This window comes from Halyomorpha halys, unplaced genomic scaffold (assembly GCF_000696795.3).
Source record: "Halyomorpha halys isolate HHAL.00 unplaced genomic scaffold, Hhal_1.1 Scaffold186.1, whole genome shotgun sequence".
NCBI classification, from domain to species: Eukaryota; Metazoa; Arthropoda; class Insecta; order Hemiptera; family Pentatomidae; genus Halyomorpha; species Halyomorpha halys.
In genome coordinates, this window is record NW_027116002.1 from 1306922 (window position 1) to 1321387 (window position 14466).

The 14466-nt window shown below is 30.1% G+C and overlaps 1 protein-coding gene across 1 annotated transcript; it reads right to left on the bottom strand.

The window, feature by feature from the left end:
• Positions 1-4675: 4675 nt before the first annotated feature.
• Positions 4676-11715, bottom strand: LOC136797152 (uncharacterized). The gene is made up of 7 exons (XM_067052936.1): positions 11563-11715; positions 7983-8116; positions 7791-7889; positions 7490-7678; positions 6532-6630; positions 6138-6314; positions 4676-4918 (listed from the first exon to the last, which is right to left on the bottom strand). The coding sequence occupies exons 1-7, from the start codon at positions 11705-11707 to the stop codon at positions 4736-4738; spliced, it is 1026 nt and encodes a 341-aa protein (XP_066909037.1). The 5' UTR covers positions 11708-11715; the 3' UTR covers positions 4676-4735.
• Between the last annotated feature and the right edge of the window lie 2751 nt (positions 11716-14466).

Sequence of the window (14466 nt, forward strand, 5' to 3'; positions counted from 1 at the left end):
ATATTGCTGTAGTTTCATATTCTGTTAACCATTATTATTTTAGTGGTTTACATTTGTTAATTTTTTTAAAAAGACTTCTGATTTTCTTTATTCTTGCAATACATTTTTTACTAATGCATGTCTCATAAATATTCATTAGAATAAGAGGACAACTGTAAATAAAAATTAGGTCCAGTATCAACTTAGCTCATGTCTTCGATTCTGTTAAACTATCTTTTATTTATTGAATTTTTAAAAAAATTAAAAATTGTGAGATTTTAAGTTTTACTAACATAGTCCTATTTTTCACCATTTTGCAATGTCGATTCTGCTAATTATTCATTAAAATTTTAGGAATACTCTTGGTTTTCTATGTTTTAGCAGCTAATAGACCAGTTCTATTAAGCTGTATTCTCCATAGAAGTCTCAGCTCATATTAAAACAATAAGTGGTTTAAAGATCTATGCTTAGAGAATATAAAAAGACAGATGAAAAATACTGATTCAGATTTGTGTTAAGCTATCCATGCAGCTTAGGTGGTATCAATAATACTTTATCTCAACCCTGAAGTAGTTAACGAGTTGAGAGAGGTCACACATCTCTAATTTTTTGCAGATTATGCTCCTCCCACTATTCCCACCATCAGGTATGGTCTAAGGCTCAATTGGTGGAAGTTATGATGTTTTAGTTTACTTTCACCTTAAACTAAGGAAAATATTCAACACAGCAACTAATTTGGTTGACAACTGCTTCCAAGTGAGCATTATTGTTTTTACTAAACTGCATTTGTCGATTTTCAGTTTTTATATTCTAGATAATCATGTCAGTAGTAAAGTAGGGTCAGATGTCTTATTCTGTTAGCAGGAACTTTAAACTTACTTTATTTTTTTTTTGCTAAAATTAATTTTATACTATTGACCCACCAATCTCTTACACTCTTACCTCCTTTCTTCTTTTTTTCCCAAACTAGAAGTTTTGAGGGCATTCTATGATCTATTTGGAATTCTTTCTAAATTCAGAGGCTTCTTTTATATTTCTCCTATCCAAAAACTTTTATTGTTTGTTGTAATTTAAACTGAGGGTTGTGGATTGTGGATTCTTTGTTCTGTGAACACTAGGTGGATGGTCCACTCCTATGTTTGCTCCCCTTTTTACTTTCATATACATAACATTTTGTATGACTCTATTTCAAACAGCGATTGAGAAAGTAATTGTAAGAGAAAGTAAGTTTCTCTTGTGAGGGTAGAAGGAATTGCCTAATAAGGGATTTTTGTTGACACTGAAAAAGATCATTTTCTAACTGTTTTCATTCTTACCTATTTCAGCTCTTTGTGATCCCATCGAGTGTATGATTCTATACAGAATTACAGATCTTCCTTTGTCTATCCTTCTGTCAAATTTCTTTGTCAGAGTAGAACTATTTCCAGTTGAATGTCCATACATCATTTGTAATCTTTTTCCACTCCAGTATCTTATTTGATAGGGAACTTTCCTCATTTCGGAGTCATTTCAAAATTACATCGGAGATACTTTTTTCATCATCAAAGGCTTATTAACTATTCAATAGCTCTGAAATTGAGGCCCTAGTTAGATTCAATTTAAAAAGTTTTGTTATAAAATGGTCCTGACCTATAAAATACGATGCGACCCACCCCCAGGAAGCCGGTAAGGCCGATTGTCTATTATCGAAATTGCTTTTGTTAAAATTGTTAAATAAAGCATTTCTGGAAATAAGAAAATGAAGTGTCTTTGAATGAAATATAATAAAAAAAACTTCATTGTCTTTGGACTCGATGAAGATAGTATTGGAGTACACAGAACCTTGGCCGTGAAATATAGTCTAAAGATAAGACCCTTAGGAGGAATTACCTATTGCTAGAGCTTTCACTAGCAAATGAATATCAATTGTTATTTGTTAATTTTGAATAGATAATCACACACCTCCACTATATGGGTATATAAAAATGTTGAACAGTTTATATATTCACGTTATATGAAGTCTGAGAGCGGGACAATTACATATGACTGTAACAATTAAAGAGCGATGTGAACAATAAACTGCACTTACGTCCATGAAACGTGAGACTCGAAAAATTTAGCAGTGGAGATATGACGTCAGAAAGGAAGAAAGGCTCCGGACCATTAATGGATATTGATGAGGTTCTGCAGGAACATGTTGAGTCAAATCCGACCATAAGTACTCGCCAACTTACCAGCAAGTTTAGTGTGTCGAAAGATAATGTTAGTCGCCATCTACTCTCCATGGGGAAGGTGAAAAAGAGCGGTAGACTGGTCCCTCACGAACTTACTCCTCAGCAATCAGCAATCACTCGTCGAACCAAACAAGATTTTAAAGAACTTCTTGGGTTCGAACTCCTGCCTCATACGATATGTATTCCAGACCTCGTACCATCGAATTACTACTTGTTTCGATCCATAGCCCATTTCCTTCAAGGGAAAAAAAATTATAATTTTGCCGAAGTTGAAAATTTGGTCCAAGCGTTCTTTGACTGTCATTCCCAAGAATGGTATCGGCGTGGGATCGAGCACAATAGACTATACTTTCAGTATTAATTGTATTTTATATCAAAGGAATAATAATACAAATATTTTGTTGAAAAACGGTCATATTTTTTTTACCCCATTATTTAAAGGGCCAAAAATCTCACATTCTGGGAAAGAAGATGGATAATTAATAACTTTTAATCGATATGAAATATGTCTGAAATTATTGCTTGAGAGTTTTGTCTTCTACAATCGCTCCGAAGTCCATGGTACACGGAATTCAACCTCAGACATTGTTAAAAATTGACGAACAACCCTAATTGGAAATTAGGAAAATTTTAACATCAGCAAAAAAAAAAAATTAATAGCGAAAAGTATTTGTACCAAAACGTGTTGGAGAACTATAATTAATTAGACAAATACAATTATTGGTATTATTAATTTTTTCCATTTCTTTCTCTTTATGTTTATTGTCGGGAAGCGTTGAACGCAACATTTTGTTGTGCAGTGCGCGTTCGTATCTCTAGCCAGGATATCATTGTTAGTGAAGTTGTGATTTGATGGAATGTAATAGTTATTGGTTCTGAATCGATATCCTTTTTTACCACTGTTGCTAATCCATACCTAGCTGAATTTCCTTTAGATCTATCTTTTCGATAAATGTTATTATTTTTTTAATTTACTATCTGAGATTTTAAAAATTGAGTCCTTGTAAACATGCGCCAATTCAATATTTTTGGGTTAGTAGGATTTTGAAAAATTCGTTAAGTTTGAAAAAATCTATTTCACTTCCTCTGCAAAATTCATGTTTTTGTTTCTTTAATCATCATTCATAAATTTTGTCGTAACTAATTAGTTTTCAGGGCTATAATCCGCGTTTATAACATTTTCTCTTTATGCTCTGTTATTTTTAAGTCCGATCAGTAATAAGTCTTTTAGTATCTTCCAGCATACCTCCTCCAGTACTATCAGTCCTCGTGGATTATCAGTAAATTTGTGTACTCTACTCCATAGAAGATATTTCTATGAATTTAACCATCTAGTTGAAAGATATTGGGTATTTTCTTAAGTGGACTTCCGATCGTCTTTAAGAATAATAACTTGATTTAGACTATTCATTAAAATAATCACCCCGCTCTCCACTGATGTTGTTATTGTGATAGTAATGAGGCCATAAAAACAAAGTCAAAGTGTATTTTTCAGTCATATTTATACAAAGAACAATACAAATGTACAAAGAGAACTAATAAATTAGCCAGTCTTTTCTTTATAAACTTTATAATCACATAGCCTTATAATAATATATAAATGTTGGAATATACAAAATTTTGGAGAAAAAAAATTATCACAATATAGTTCAAGGTATTATAGTTTAAAACGTATAAATATATTATAATCAATACCGTTTGACGTAGATAAAAAAAATTATGACCAAAAGAAACCTCTTAAAGACTAGAATAATTATGGCATTGCTTTACAAATATTTGATTATAATTTTACATTAAGTCTTATATTAACTTTAGAACAATGTATTTATTACGTACAATAGAAAAGGGAATTGATATTTATTAGAAATAGTTCTATGCCTACATTATTTGGTTAATAAGTTCTTTATCCAAAATTACGGAAGTTGTACGAGGAGAAGATGGTTGGTTTAAAATAATGATTTTGAACGCACCTCCCAACCATCTTCTCCTCGTATAAGTCACCCACGGTCAACTATCTCTCATGATTACTGAAATTGATTTAACTTACCTTTTTATTTTCTAATCATACAATTAAAAATCTCGGAAATCATAAACATTACATGAATCAATTTATAATTTTTTTTAGGCATATTTAATTTTTTTTTAATTACAGATGTACAAGTTTCATGCATTTTTGTTTGTAATAACAATTAAAACAATACTAGCAACAGTTATAAATAGACTCAGTCATTTTTATTTTAAAAAATAAAATGATATTACAAAATATCACTCTTTCTAATAAAAGCTTGTATATATTAAATTTGAATTACTGGCAGTCAATTAGTAAGGGCTCTATTAACCTTAAAATGTGTCTTTTCATAAATTCAAAAATTTAAAAACGAATTTTTGATTTCAGGAAAAAATATCAAATATCTGCTATAGCAGAACAAATTACAATTAATATGTACAATATTTACATTGTAAAATGAATACTTTGTAACATATCCTGACTAAATAAACATTAAAGTATGATAATGTTAGTTGTACTCTAAATATTTACAATGTTAGGAAGGTGATGAAGCTACATTCTTAGAATCTTCAACCTCATTCGATTCGATGTCTAATATCAAATCCAAGATTGCCCTTTTAAGATTTATTTGGTTTGTTGGCCTCATCCTTTTAACAGAGGAGGCTACTGCTAAAAAAAAGTAGTCCACGCTGTCAAAGGGCAATGGGTAGCAAGAGAACTGAAATAAAATTTTTCAATAGTTTAAGGTTCTACTTTAAATAAATACACATCCCAGGGAAAGAAAATTAGCATTATTATGATTAAGGGTTACTCTGTAGATAAAAGCTATAAATGAAGAAACTAAATCAAAATTTGGACCTTTTTTTTTTCCTGAAATGGATTTAGTAATTTAAATAAAAATACAGCCAATAATTAGAAAACAAATTATACAGGATCAATAAATGATAAATTGCGATGAAATAAATGCAAATACAAATTGTTTCAGTTTTTTTATAAAACCAAAAAGACATCCAGTAAGCAATGTATAAATGTGATTCATGGTGCTTTTAATTAAATGTTTACATTTTCCCCTAAGTTTATAATCAACTCCTTTCATATTTTATATTTACCCATTTTTTATTATTAGTTAAAATGGTTAATGATTTCAAAGAACAGATTTAAGGTACTTCAGAGAATGTTTTTTTTAAACATCTATTGATATTACAGACTAATTAATTTTTCTATAACAAACCGAGTTTAATCAAAATTATTTAACCCATATACAAGAAATTCAAACAAATATATAAAATTGAATTGATCTACAAAACTACTGTCACATCCCAGATATATACTCGCTTTAAATGTGTAATTTCAGTTTCACATGACTTTTTATTTAAGAGCTAAACTGTCAACCCCTTTTACGGGACTTTTTTTTTTTTTTTACCTCTAAACGCGTATTTCCGTCAAAAACTGGTATTTTGCACAATCACAATGCTTTACCTTACTGTATTTAAAGTGCTTAAAATGTGTGAGTATGAAGACAGGCAAATTTTTAATAAATGACTGCATCCCAATACTTATTGTTGAAAGATTATAAAAATGAAAAATACCTAATTTTAGAAAAAAAAATTAATTCAATTTAAAAAATATTGCAAACCTAATCTCCTTCAAAGCTAAAGTGAAGCCAACAAGACCACGACCACGGTACTTCTATTTACGTTGAGTTTAATAGGAATGTCCGCCATTGTAATCTAAACTGAACCAGAAAGCAGCCATTAACTGGCTGGTAATCTTACCCTAATCCTGCGACACGACCAGTTCCTTATAAGTCCTGCCTTTTTGGCTTCACTTTTCCTGCCAGCTTACTCTCTCCATTATACTAGTTTCTTCAAGGTAAAAATTGACTCAATGACTAAAAATGAAATTTTAACATGAGATAGTGAATCTCCTGTAATCACCTGTTCTAAAAGGTGTGCGCTGTTATCCATGAAGTGGACACCAGCCGCCATCAGACTGTTGAAGGAGTCCCTCCTCCTCCTCCTCTTCGGGTTGTTGGCCTGCCTCCTCGATGGAGACTCCTCCATGACTGTCTCCACGGGCATCTCGATGTCTATCTTTTTTATCAGGTTTACTTCCTGTTGAAATTAATTGCTGAGTGTCGTTTTCGGTTTCGAAGGGTTTTGATTAATTATTAATAATTATATAATAATATTGATTAATATTAGTTAATTATATGATATTAATAATATTAATTAATAATAATTAATTGATTAATTTGGATTAGGAAGGGTTTTGAAATGGTGTTAGTGGGGCTGTTACTTTGGACTTATAGAATAAAATTTAAGATCTTACCCATGAATTTTCACTTGGCAATTCTTCTTGGCTGAAAGAACTGCTCCGTTTTTCTATCGAGAGTTCCAAAGATTCCTGGTTATGATGAGAAAAAGGTACCTAAAAAAAAATTGTTTTTCATTTATATGCAGAATATTCATGAGGGGTTTAACATAATATCTTTTTAAACAATAGTGTTTTCTACCAACAAAAATATATTTTTTCCTAAGTTTATAATCAACTCCTTTCATACATTATATTTACCCATTTTTTATTATTAGTTAAAATGGTTAATGATTTCAAAGAAGAGATGTAAGGTACTTTAGAGATTTTTTTTTTGTTTAACATGAGTATACAACGTCTATCAGATTGGGTATTAATAATATTACAGACCAATTAATTTTTCTTTTACAAACCGAGTTTAATAAAAATTATTTTACCCATATACAAGAAAAACGGACAAGTGTATAAAATTGAATTGATCTAAAAAATCAGTCACATCCCAGGTATATACTCGCTTTAAATGTGTAATTTCAGTTTCACATGACTTTTCATTTATTAGCTAAACTGTCAACAAACCCCATTTTTGAGTATTTTTTTTTTTTTTCTGAATGCGTAATTCCTTCAATAACTGAAATTATAATAAAAATGAAAAGTACCTAGTTTTAGAAAAAAAAAATGTATTCAATTTAAAAAATATTTCAAACTTAATCACCTTCAAAGCTAAAGTTAAGCCAACTAGACCACGACCACGGTACTTCTATTTACGTTGAGTTTAATAGAAATGTCCGCCATTGTAATCTAAACTGAACCAGAAAGCAGCCAGTAATTGACTGGTAATCTTCCCCTACTCCTGGGACACGACCAGCCCCTTATAAGTCCTACCTTTTTGGCTTCACTTTTCCTGCCAGCTTACTCTCCATTATACTCGTTTCTTCAAGGTAATTTTAACATGAGATAGTGAATCTCCTGTAATCACCTGTTCTAAAAGGTGTGCGCTGTTATCCATGAAGTGGACACCAGCCGCCATCAGACTGTCGAAGGAGTCCCTCCTCCTACTCTTCGGGTTGTTGGCCTGCCTCCTCGATGGAGACTCCTCCATGACTGCCTCCACCGGCAGCTCGATGTCTTTCTTAGAGTTTTCTTCCGTTTTTTTTAAGTGCACTTCCTGCTGAAAATAATTGCAGAGTGTTGAGGAGAATTTCCTTTGGGAAGGGATTTTTAAATGGAGTTCGTGGGGCCGTTACTTTAGACTTTTAGAATAAAATTTAAGATCTTACACATAAATTTTCACTTCGCAATTCCTCTGGACTGGGAGAACTGCCCCGTTTTTCCAACGAGAGGTCCAAAGATTCCTCGTTGTAATGAGTAATAGGTACCTAAAAAACAGTTTAATTTAGACGTTTTATCATTTATAAGCAGAACATTGATCAGGGGTTTAAGATAATACATTTTCAAAAAAATCTATTTACCTTTGTCTTAATATGAGGTAAAAGAAATCGCATTTTTTCTTCATGTTTCCACTGCTTAGAATTGGGCTTATCCTTCCTTAAATGCTTAACAAAAGTGTCTCGCAGGTTCTTCCACTTATTTTTGACCTTCTCCACTGAAAATAAGGAATAAATTTTAATGCTGTACAAATTCTATTTATTTTATAATTATGACTAGAGAAACGATTTTTTTATTTTAACTGTAATACTTCAATTTATAAAATTGAGAAAAACTATTACTCCTACGAAGATAAACATCATAAACTACTTTATAGCTACATTAAACTAGCTCTAATTTGAGTGCTAATAGACATGTGTACATCAAATGGTTTTCGAGATATAAATTTTTCAAAATAAATCCACTAACTACTGATCTTTTAGTACGCCTCATACAATATGTTTATGAAATGTTGCTTTTTAAAAAGCTATATCTCGAAAACTATTTAAGTAAATAACTCTATTAGGGCTCATATTTTAGCAAATTTACGCTTCTTTAAATTCTTAAATGACGTGTACTTTGCAGACTCATCAATTTTGACTATTAATTATATTGGGAAAAAGGCAGTTATCCTATAAATATGTATAATTAATAGTCAATTGATGAGTCTGCCAACTATAGGTAGGGGGAATACAAAATGGCGGCTGTTTCAAAGCGATAAAAAAAACTAATTTTTCATTTGGTGCTCTATATCTTAAAAAGTAGGAACAACACAAGAAAACCTAAGAGAACGTCATTTAAAGAAGAGTAAATTTGCTAAAATATGAGCCCTAATAGAGTTATTTACTTAAATAGTTTTCGAGATATAGCTTTTTAAAAAGCAACATTTCATAAACATGTTGTATGGGACATACTAAAAGATCAGTAGTTAGTGGATTTATTTTGAAAAATTTATATCTCGAAAACCATTTGATGTACAGATGTCTATTAGCACTCAAATTAAAGCTAGTTTAATGAGCTATAAAGTAGTTTATGATGTTTATCTTCGTAGGAGTATTAATTTACATGAAATTTGCATAAATAAATTGATTTATAGGTGTTCGGCCTTTTTTTTATTTGCCAAATTTATATTCATATGTGAATATCATAAAAATTACTACCCCTACGAAGATAAATGTCATAAACTACTTTATAGTAAGTTAAATTTCCTTTATTTTTAGTTTTGGCAGACATATGTGCGTCTTATTTATCTAGAGATATATGTTTTCCAAAATCCAATATTTTATACGAACAACTAGAAATTAACATTTTGTAAAATTTCATAAAAACTACTACTCCTACAAAGATAAACATATTAACTATTTTGTAGTAAATTTAACTAGCTTTAATTTGAGCGCTGGCAGACAATTGTACGACCAATGGTTTTTGAAATGAGTTTTTTTATAAATGAAACTTACTGTCCGAACAACTATAAATCAATTTATTTTAGCAAATATCATGAAAACTACTATTCCTATGAAGGTAAAGGTCATAAACTTCTTTGTAGTCTATTAAACTAGCTCTAATTTGTGTGCTAAAAGACATCTGTACATCACATAGTTCCTGAGATATAAATTTCTCAAAATAAATTAACTAACTACTAATCTTTCAGTAGCTTTAATTAACAATTGATTTTTAAAATTGTTTCTTTTTTTAAAAAAGGGAATTATATCTCTTATGTAAATATTAAGGGTTCTTTAATTTAACAACTCCATTTTTAAAGTAATAATCAATATTATTACTTTCCGAGTCACGGCAAAAATGAAGTGCGTTGTGGAAGGTCGGTGGGGAAGGGAAATTCACAGCCACGTGGTTGGTGGTGGAACTGATCCAACTTGACATGGTTCGAAACAGCTTTCAATGGATTAAAAGAAGAATTTTTATTGCTGTTTTTGGATATTATCCCTAATGTAATGTTACATCTTTTGTCTTTGTGTATTAAATTAGTTATAATGGAAGGAAATTTTTTTTACATTAAAGAATGTAAAAATCAATATAGATTTCCTCCTCACATTATGTTGCCTATAATTGATCTTGAAAGTAAATTTAATAGTAATTTTATAATAAATCAAAATGAGTTATATACTTTTAACAAGTTAGCAATGCAATTTATTAATTTAGATTTAAGGTAGGGTTATTGGTTAAAAATGATATTATGAGAAAATTTAATAATAATATAGCTGATTTTAAGATAAAATACCCTAATTATAATGATAAAATACATGAATCTTTTAACAAAAATAGAAAAAAACTGATGGATAATTATAAGTTGAAACTAATAAGTAAGATTGATAAAAATATTAAAATTAATATTAAAAAAACATATAACAAAGTAGGACTAGATAATGAATTAAATTGAACTTTTATCTCAAGCAATAATGTTGGTAAACAATTTAAATACTCTCCTAATTCCACGAAACAGAATATGATAAACAAATATGAAAAATTTAATGAAATGGATTTGGTAGTGAATTTGATAGAATATATAACACAAAAATAATACAAAAAATAAAGAAAAGGATCCCAATAAAACAGCATTAGTACATCATGCAGCCAAAAATCAACATTAAATCAATAATTTTGATTTTGATAACACCCTAATTTTACATAAAGAAAACAATATGTTCAAAAAGAAAAATACTCGAGTCAATTTATATATCAGAAAACATCAATTACACAGTTAATTTTAAAACAGATACTAGGAATTTAAACCAACATTATGCAAAGATTTTGAGCATAATAAATTTATAAAAATTTTGGAGAAATTTGTTACTATTTACAATTAATTTTAATATGAATTTTGAGGATTAGAATAAATACCAATTGAGACAAAAATGCAATTTAAAACAAGGCTGACCTGAGTGAGTAGGAGGTTATAAATAGTTTGTTTATATTGTAGTGATATTGTGGATAATCTGAAAATTAGAAGTTTTAAATATTTATGAATTTTTAAAAAATAGGTAACTAAACATAAGAAGCTTAGGTAAGCTTATCAATAATAAATATGACTCTCTAATAATTGACTTTTTCTTAGGGTTTTAACCTAAAATTAGGGACCTGGGCAGAATAGCCTGCAAAACAAATTTTAAATTTTGATGTGAGGTGAGAATTTGTATTGAAGGTATGTATATTATTAGTGATCATGTTCTTGTTATAAACGTTACAAATGAGTATATAATATAAGCTATTAAATATTTAGATTGTCCTTGAGGATGGCCGAAACGTTGGACTGTTGATGAAATAAAAAGTGTTGAGACTATACAATGATACAATTTTTGATTTACTTAATAAATAATTGCCTGTCTCTAGAAAATGAGAAAATATATTAAAATTGTTTATAATGTTAGTTTATTGTGAAGTATTGATTTTGAAATCATGCATATTTTAGAATTGAATTAATAATTGAAACTACTTGGTCTCGTGGGGACCAGCTGTTATAACCTCTAGTGAAGTTATGTTTATATGCCGCCGTGATTGATATAACAAGGGCGGAGTCGATCCTAATTATAATGACGTTATGATTAGGATATTCCGCAGGCTAGAAGGAATATTATAGAAATTGGAGTGAAAGAAGAAAGTACTCACCTATGATGAGGTTGCTGTTTCCGAAAAGCTTACTAGTTATGTCGCTCCAGACACGATTCTTCATTTGTACGTTCTTGTAATCCTTGCAAGACGTGTTGTAGAGAATAGGCCACCGAGAGACCTCTTCAATAAGATGAACACTCATGGTGAACGCCTACGTCCAGAGTGAGGCTGTCGTTGGAGGGTGCAGGTAAGAGACTGTCCTCTCGCCGCCAACGAATCCAGGCCCTCTCCAGGGGTAGGGGTTGCGGTTTTGAGCGTATTTCTCTGAGGGCTTATAACATTCCTGTACCTTTCTTTGACAGTTTAAGGGCAATGGAAATTTAAACCTACCTAATTTCTGTTGACAGTTTGCAGGGGACTGAGAAAATGGAAGGAAGTTCCTGCCTAATTTCAATATCATCTAAAATGTATAAAATATTGGGGGATGAATATTTTAAGAATATATTGTTTTATTTTGGAAATAATGGATGACGACAGAATAAAATTATTTTAATTTAATCAGAAATATACAGAGGACCTTTTCGTTCTGGAAATACAATTTTTATTTTTGAGATTTTGGTGAGTACAATCATGGTAAGGCCTAACAATGCGCATCAGCTTTGTTTAATTTCTGTGGATATAAATGCATCAAAGATCTGAAATGCTCAATCCTCGAATGTGTGGATGCATGATTTTCGAAAAGTGTGAGATCCTTTATGTCACGTTGTAATTTCGGACCCGTGTGGAAATGGTAATATAAAGACCTCTTACAGGCTGTAGCCGAGGCATCGGAGACGATTCTAGGTTTGGTGGATGAGCTGTCATATAGAGCGGCGTGATGCGGGAGATTTTGTTGTAATCGGTGGCAATTTATTGGTTGCTTAGTGTTCTTCGTTAATATTTGTACCCACCTTCTTTGTCGGGCAAATATTATTCGATTGACGAGAGACGAATACTTTTGTATTCGTGAATTTTCTACTCGAATAATCAATTATTCGTACAAAAACATAAAATTAACCATCCGAATACTTTTTCATTCGTCATTATTTTACACAAATAATCAATTATTCCTACGAAAACATGCAATTAACCATCCGATAACTTTTTTATTCGTCTTTAGTTTACACGAATAATCAATTATTCGGGCAAAACAATTCGAATAACCATTTGAATACTTTTATGTTCCTCCATTTTATAGAATAATAATCTCTTATTCGAAAAAATTAAATGATTAACCATTCGAATACATTTGTATTTGTATAAAGACATTATTTGTCTTACAGCTATACATAGATATATTTTATGACCGCGTATAGATTAATTTTAACTTTTCTGAGTTCTAACATATAAGGGTCCCTTTTTATGTTTTGGGATATGTAGAATATGAAAATACTATCGATTTATTTTAACTTTTCTGATTTCTAACATGTGAAGGTCCCTTTATAAGTTTCGGGATATGTAGAATAAGAAAATGCTATCGATTTAATTATCGCGTACATATTTATTTTAATTTTCTTGATTTCTAACATGTTAGGGTCCCTTATATGTTATGAGATATGCAGAATATTAAAATGCTATCGATTTTAAGACAGCGTATCGATTAATTTTAACTTTCTTGATTTCTAACATTTTAGGGTCTCTTTATTATATAAATCGATAAGCGATCTTAGAATCGATAGCATTTTCATATTTTGCATATTTCAAAACATAAAGAGGCCCTAATATGTTAGAAATCAGAAAAGGTAAAATAAATCGATAGTATTTTCATATTCTGCATTCTTCAATAAGTATAAAGGGACCCAACTAGTTAGAAATCGGACAAGTAAAAATAAATCGATATCATTTTCATATTCTGCATTCCTCAGAACGTATAAAGGGACCGTAACATGTTAAAAATCAAGAAAGTTAAAATAAATGTATACGCGATGTTAAAATCGATAGCATTTTCATATCTGCATATCCGAAAACCTAAAAATCTGCCCCGATGTGTTGGAAATAAAAAAAAAATTAAAATAAATCGATATGGAATCTTAAAATCGATAGCATTTTCGTTTTGTACTCGTCTGAATATGTGAAATGGGATTCTCATTCATTAGAAATTGAAGGTGGTAAAAAAATAAATGAATTAAAAAAAAAATCAAATATTTATTCCAATCATATCTATTCGACTAATTTTGTATTCGAATAATTTTTCATACGACTAATTTTTTATTCGATTGAAATAGTATTTTAAATATTCGAATAAAAAAGTATTCGGATTGTTTAGTCGTATTTTTATACGTATAAAAATGTATTCATCTCTCGTCAATCGAATAAAAACTTGGAATAAAAAAGTATTTGTCTCTTGTCAATCTAATAATTTTTGCCTAACTCTGCTTCATAGACAAAATCACCTGCTGTCACTAACTTTAAGTAAAGAATTTAAACATCATAGTCATATTAACATAAAAGAAAACATATTATTGTACATCATACATTGATAAACAGAAGCAGTCTAATGTGAGGATTAAAGATGAAATCTTCAAAGTTACTATCAGTTTAGAATGGATGTTTATTTTATTCTATGAGATTCTATTGTTTAAAAAAAAGTTGAAGATTAGGGAAGCTGTTTAGTTTCAATGATTTTTTAAAATTTTATTCCATGCTGCCACTAGAAAAGTGAATTTTCACAATAATTTAGGAGAAGAAGCTATGTTAGCAAAGAGTTAATAAGTGTTTAGAAGAGCCAGCTTACCTTAATATAATAGCAATTGAGAAGATGAGACAAAGGTGGCCTCTAGTTCACAATCTGAATATTGTTAGTTTATGCTGTTTAACCAATTTTTGTAATAACTGGAAAGAAGGTTGAGTTATTATTTATACAGATTACCAACCTTTTTTAGCAATTGTGAAAAATAAAAATTTGTCCTATCTCAAAGGAAG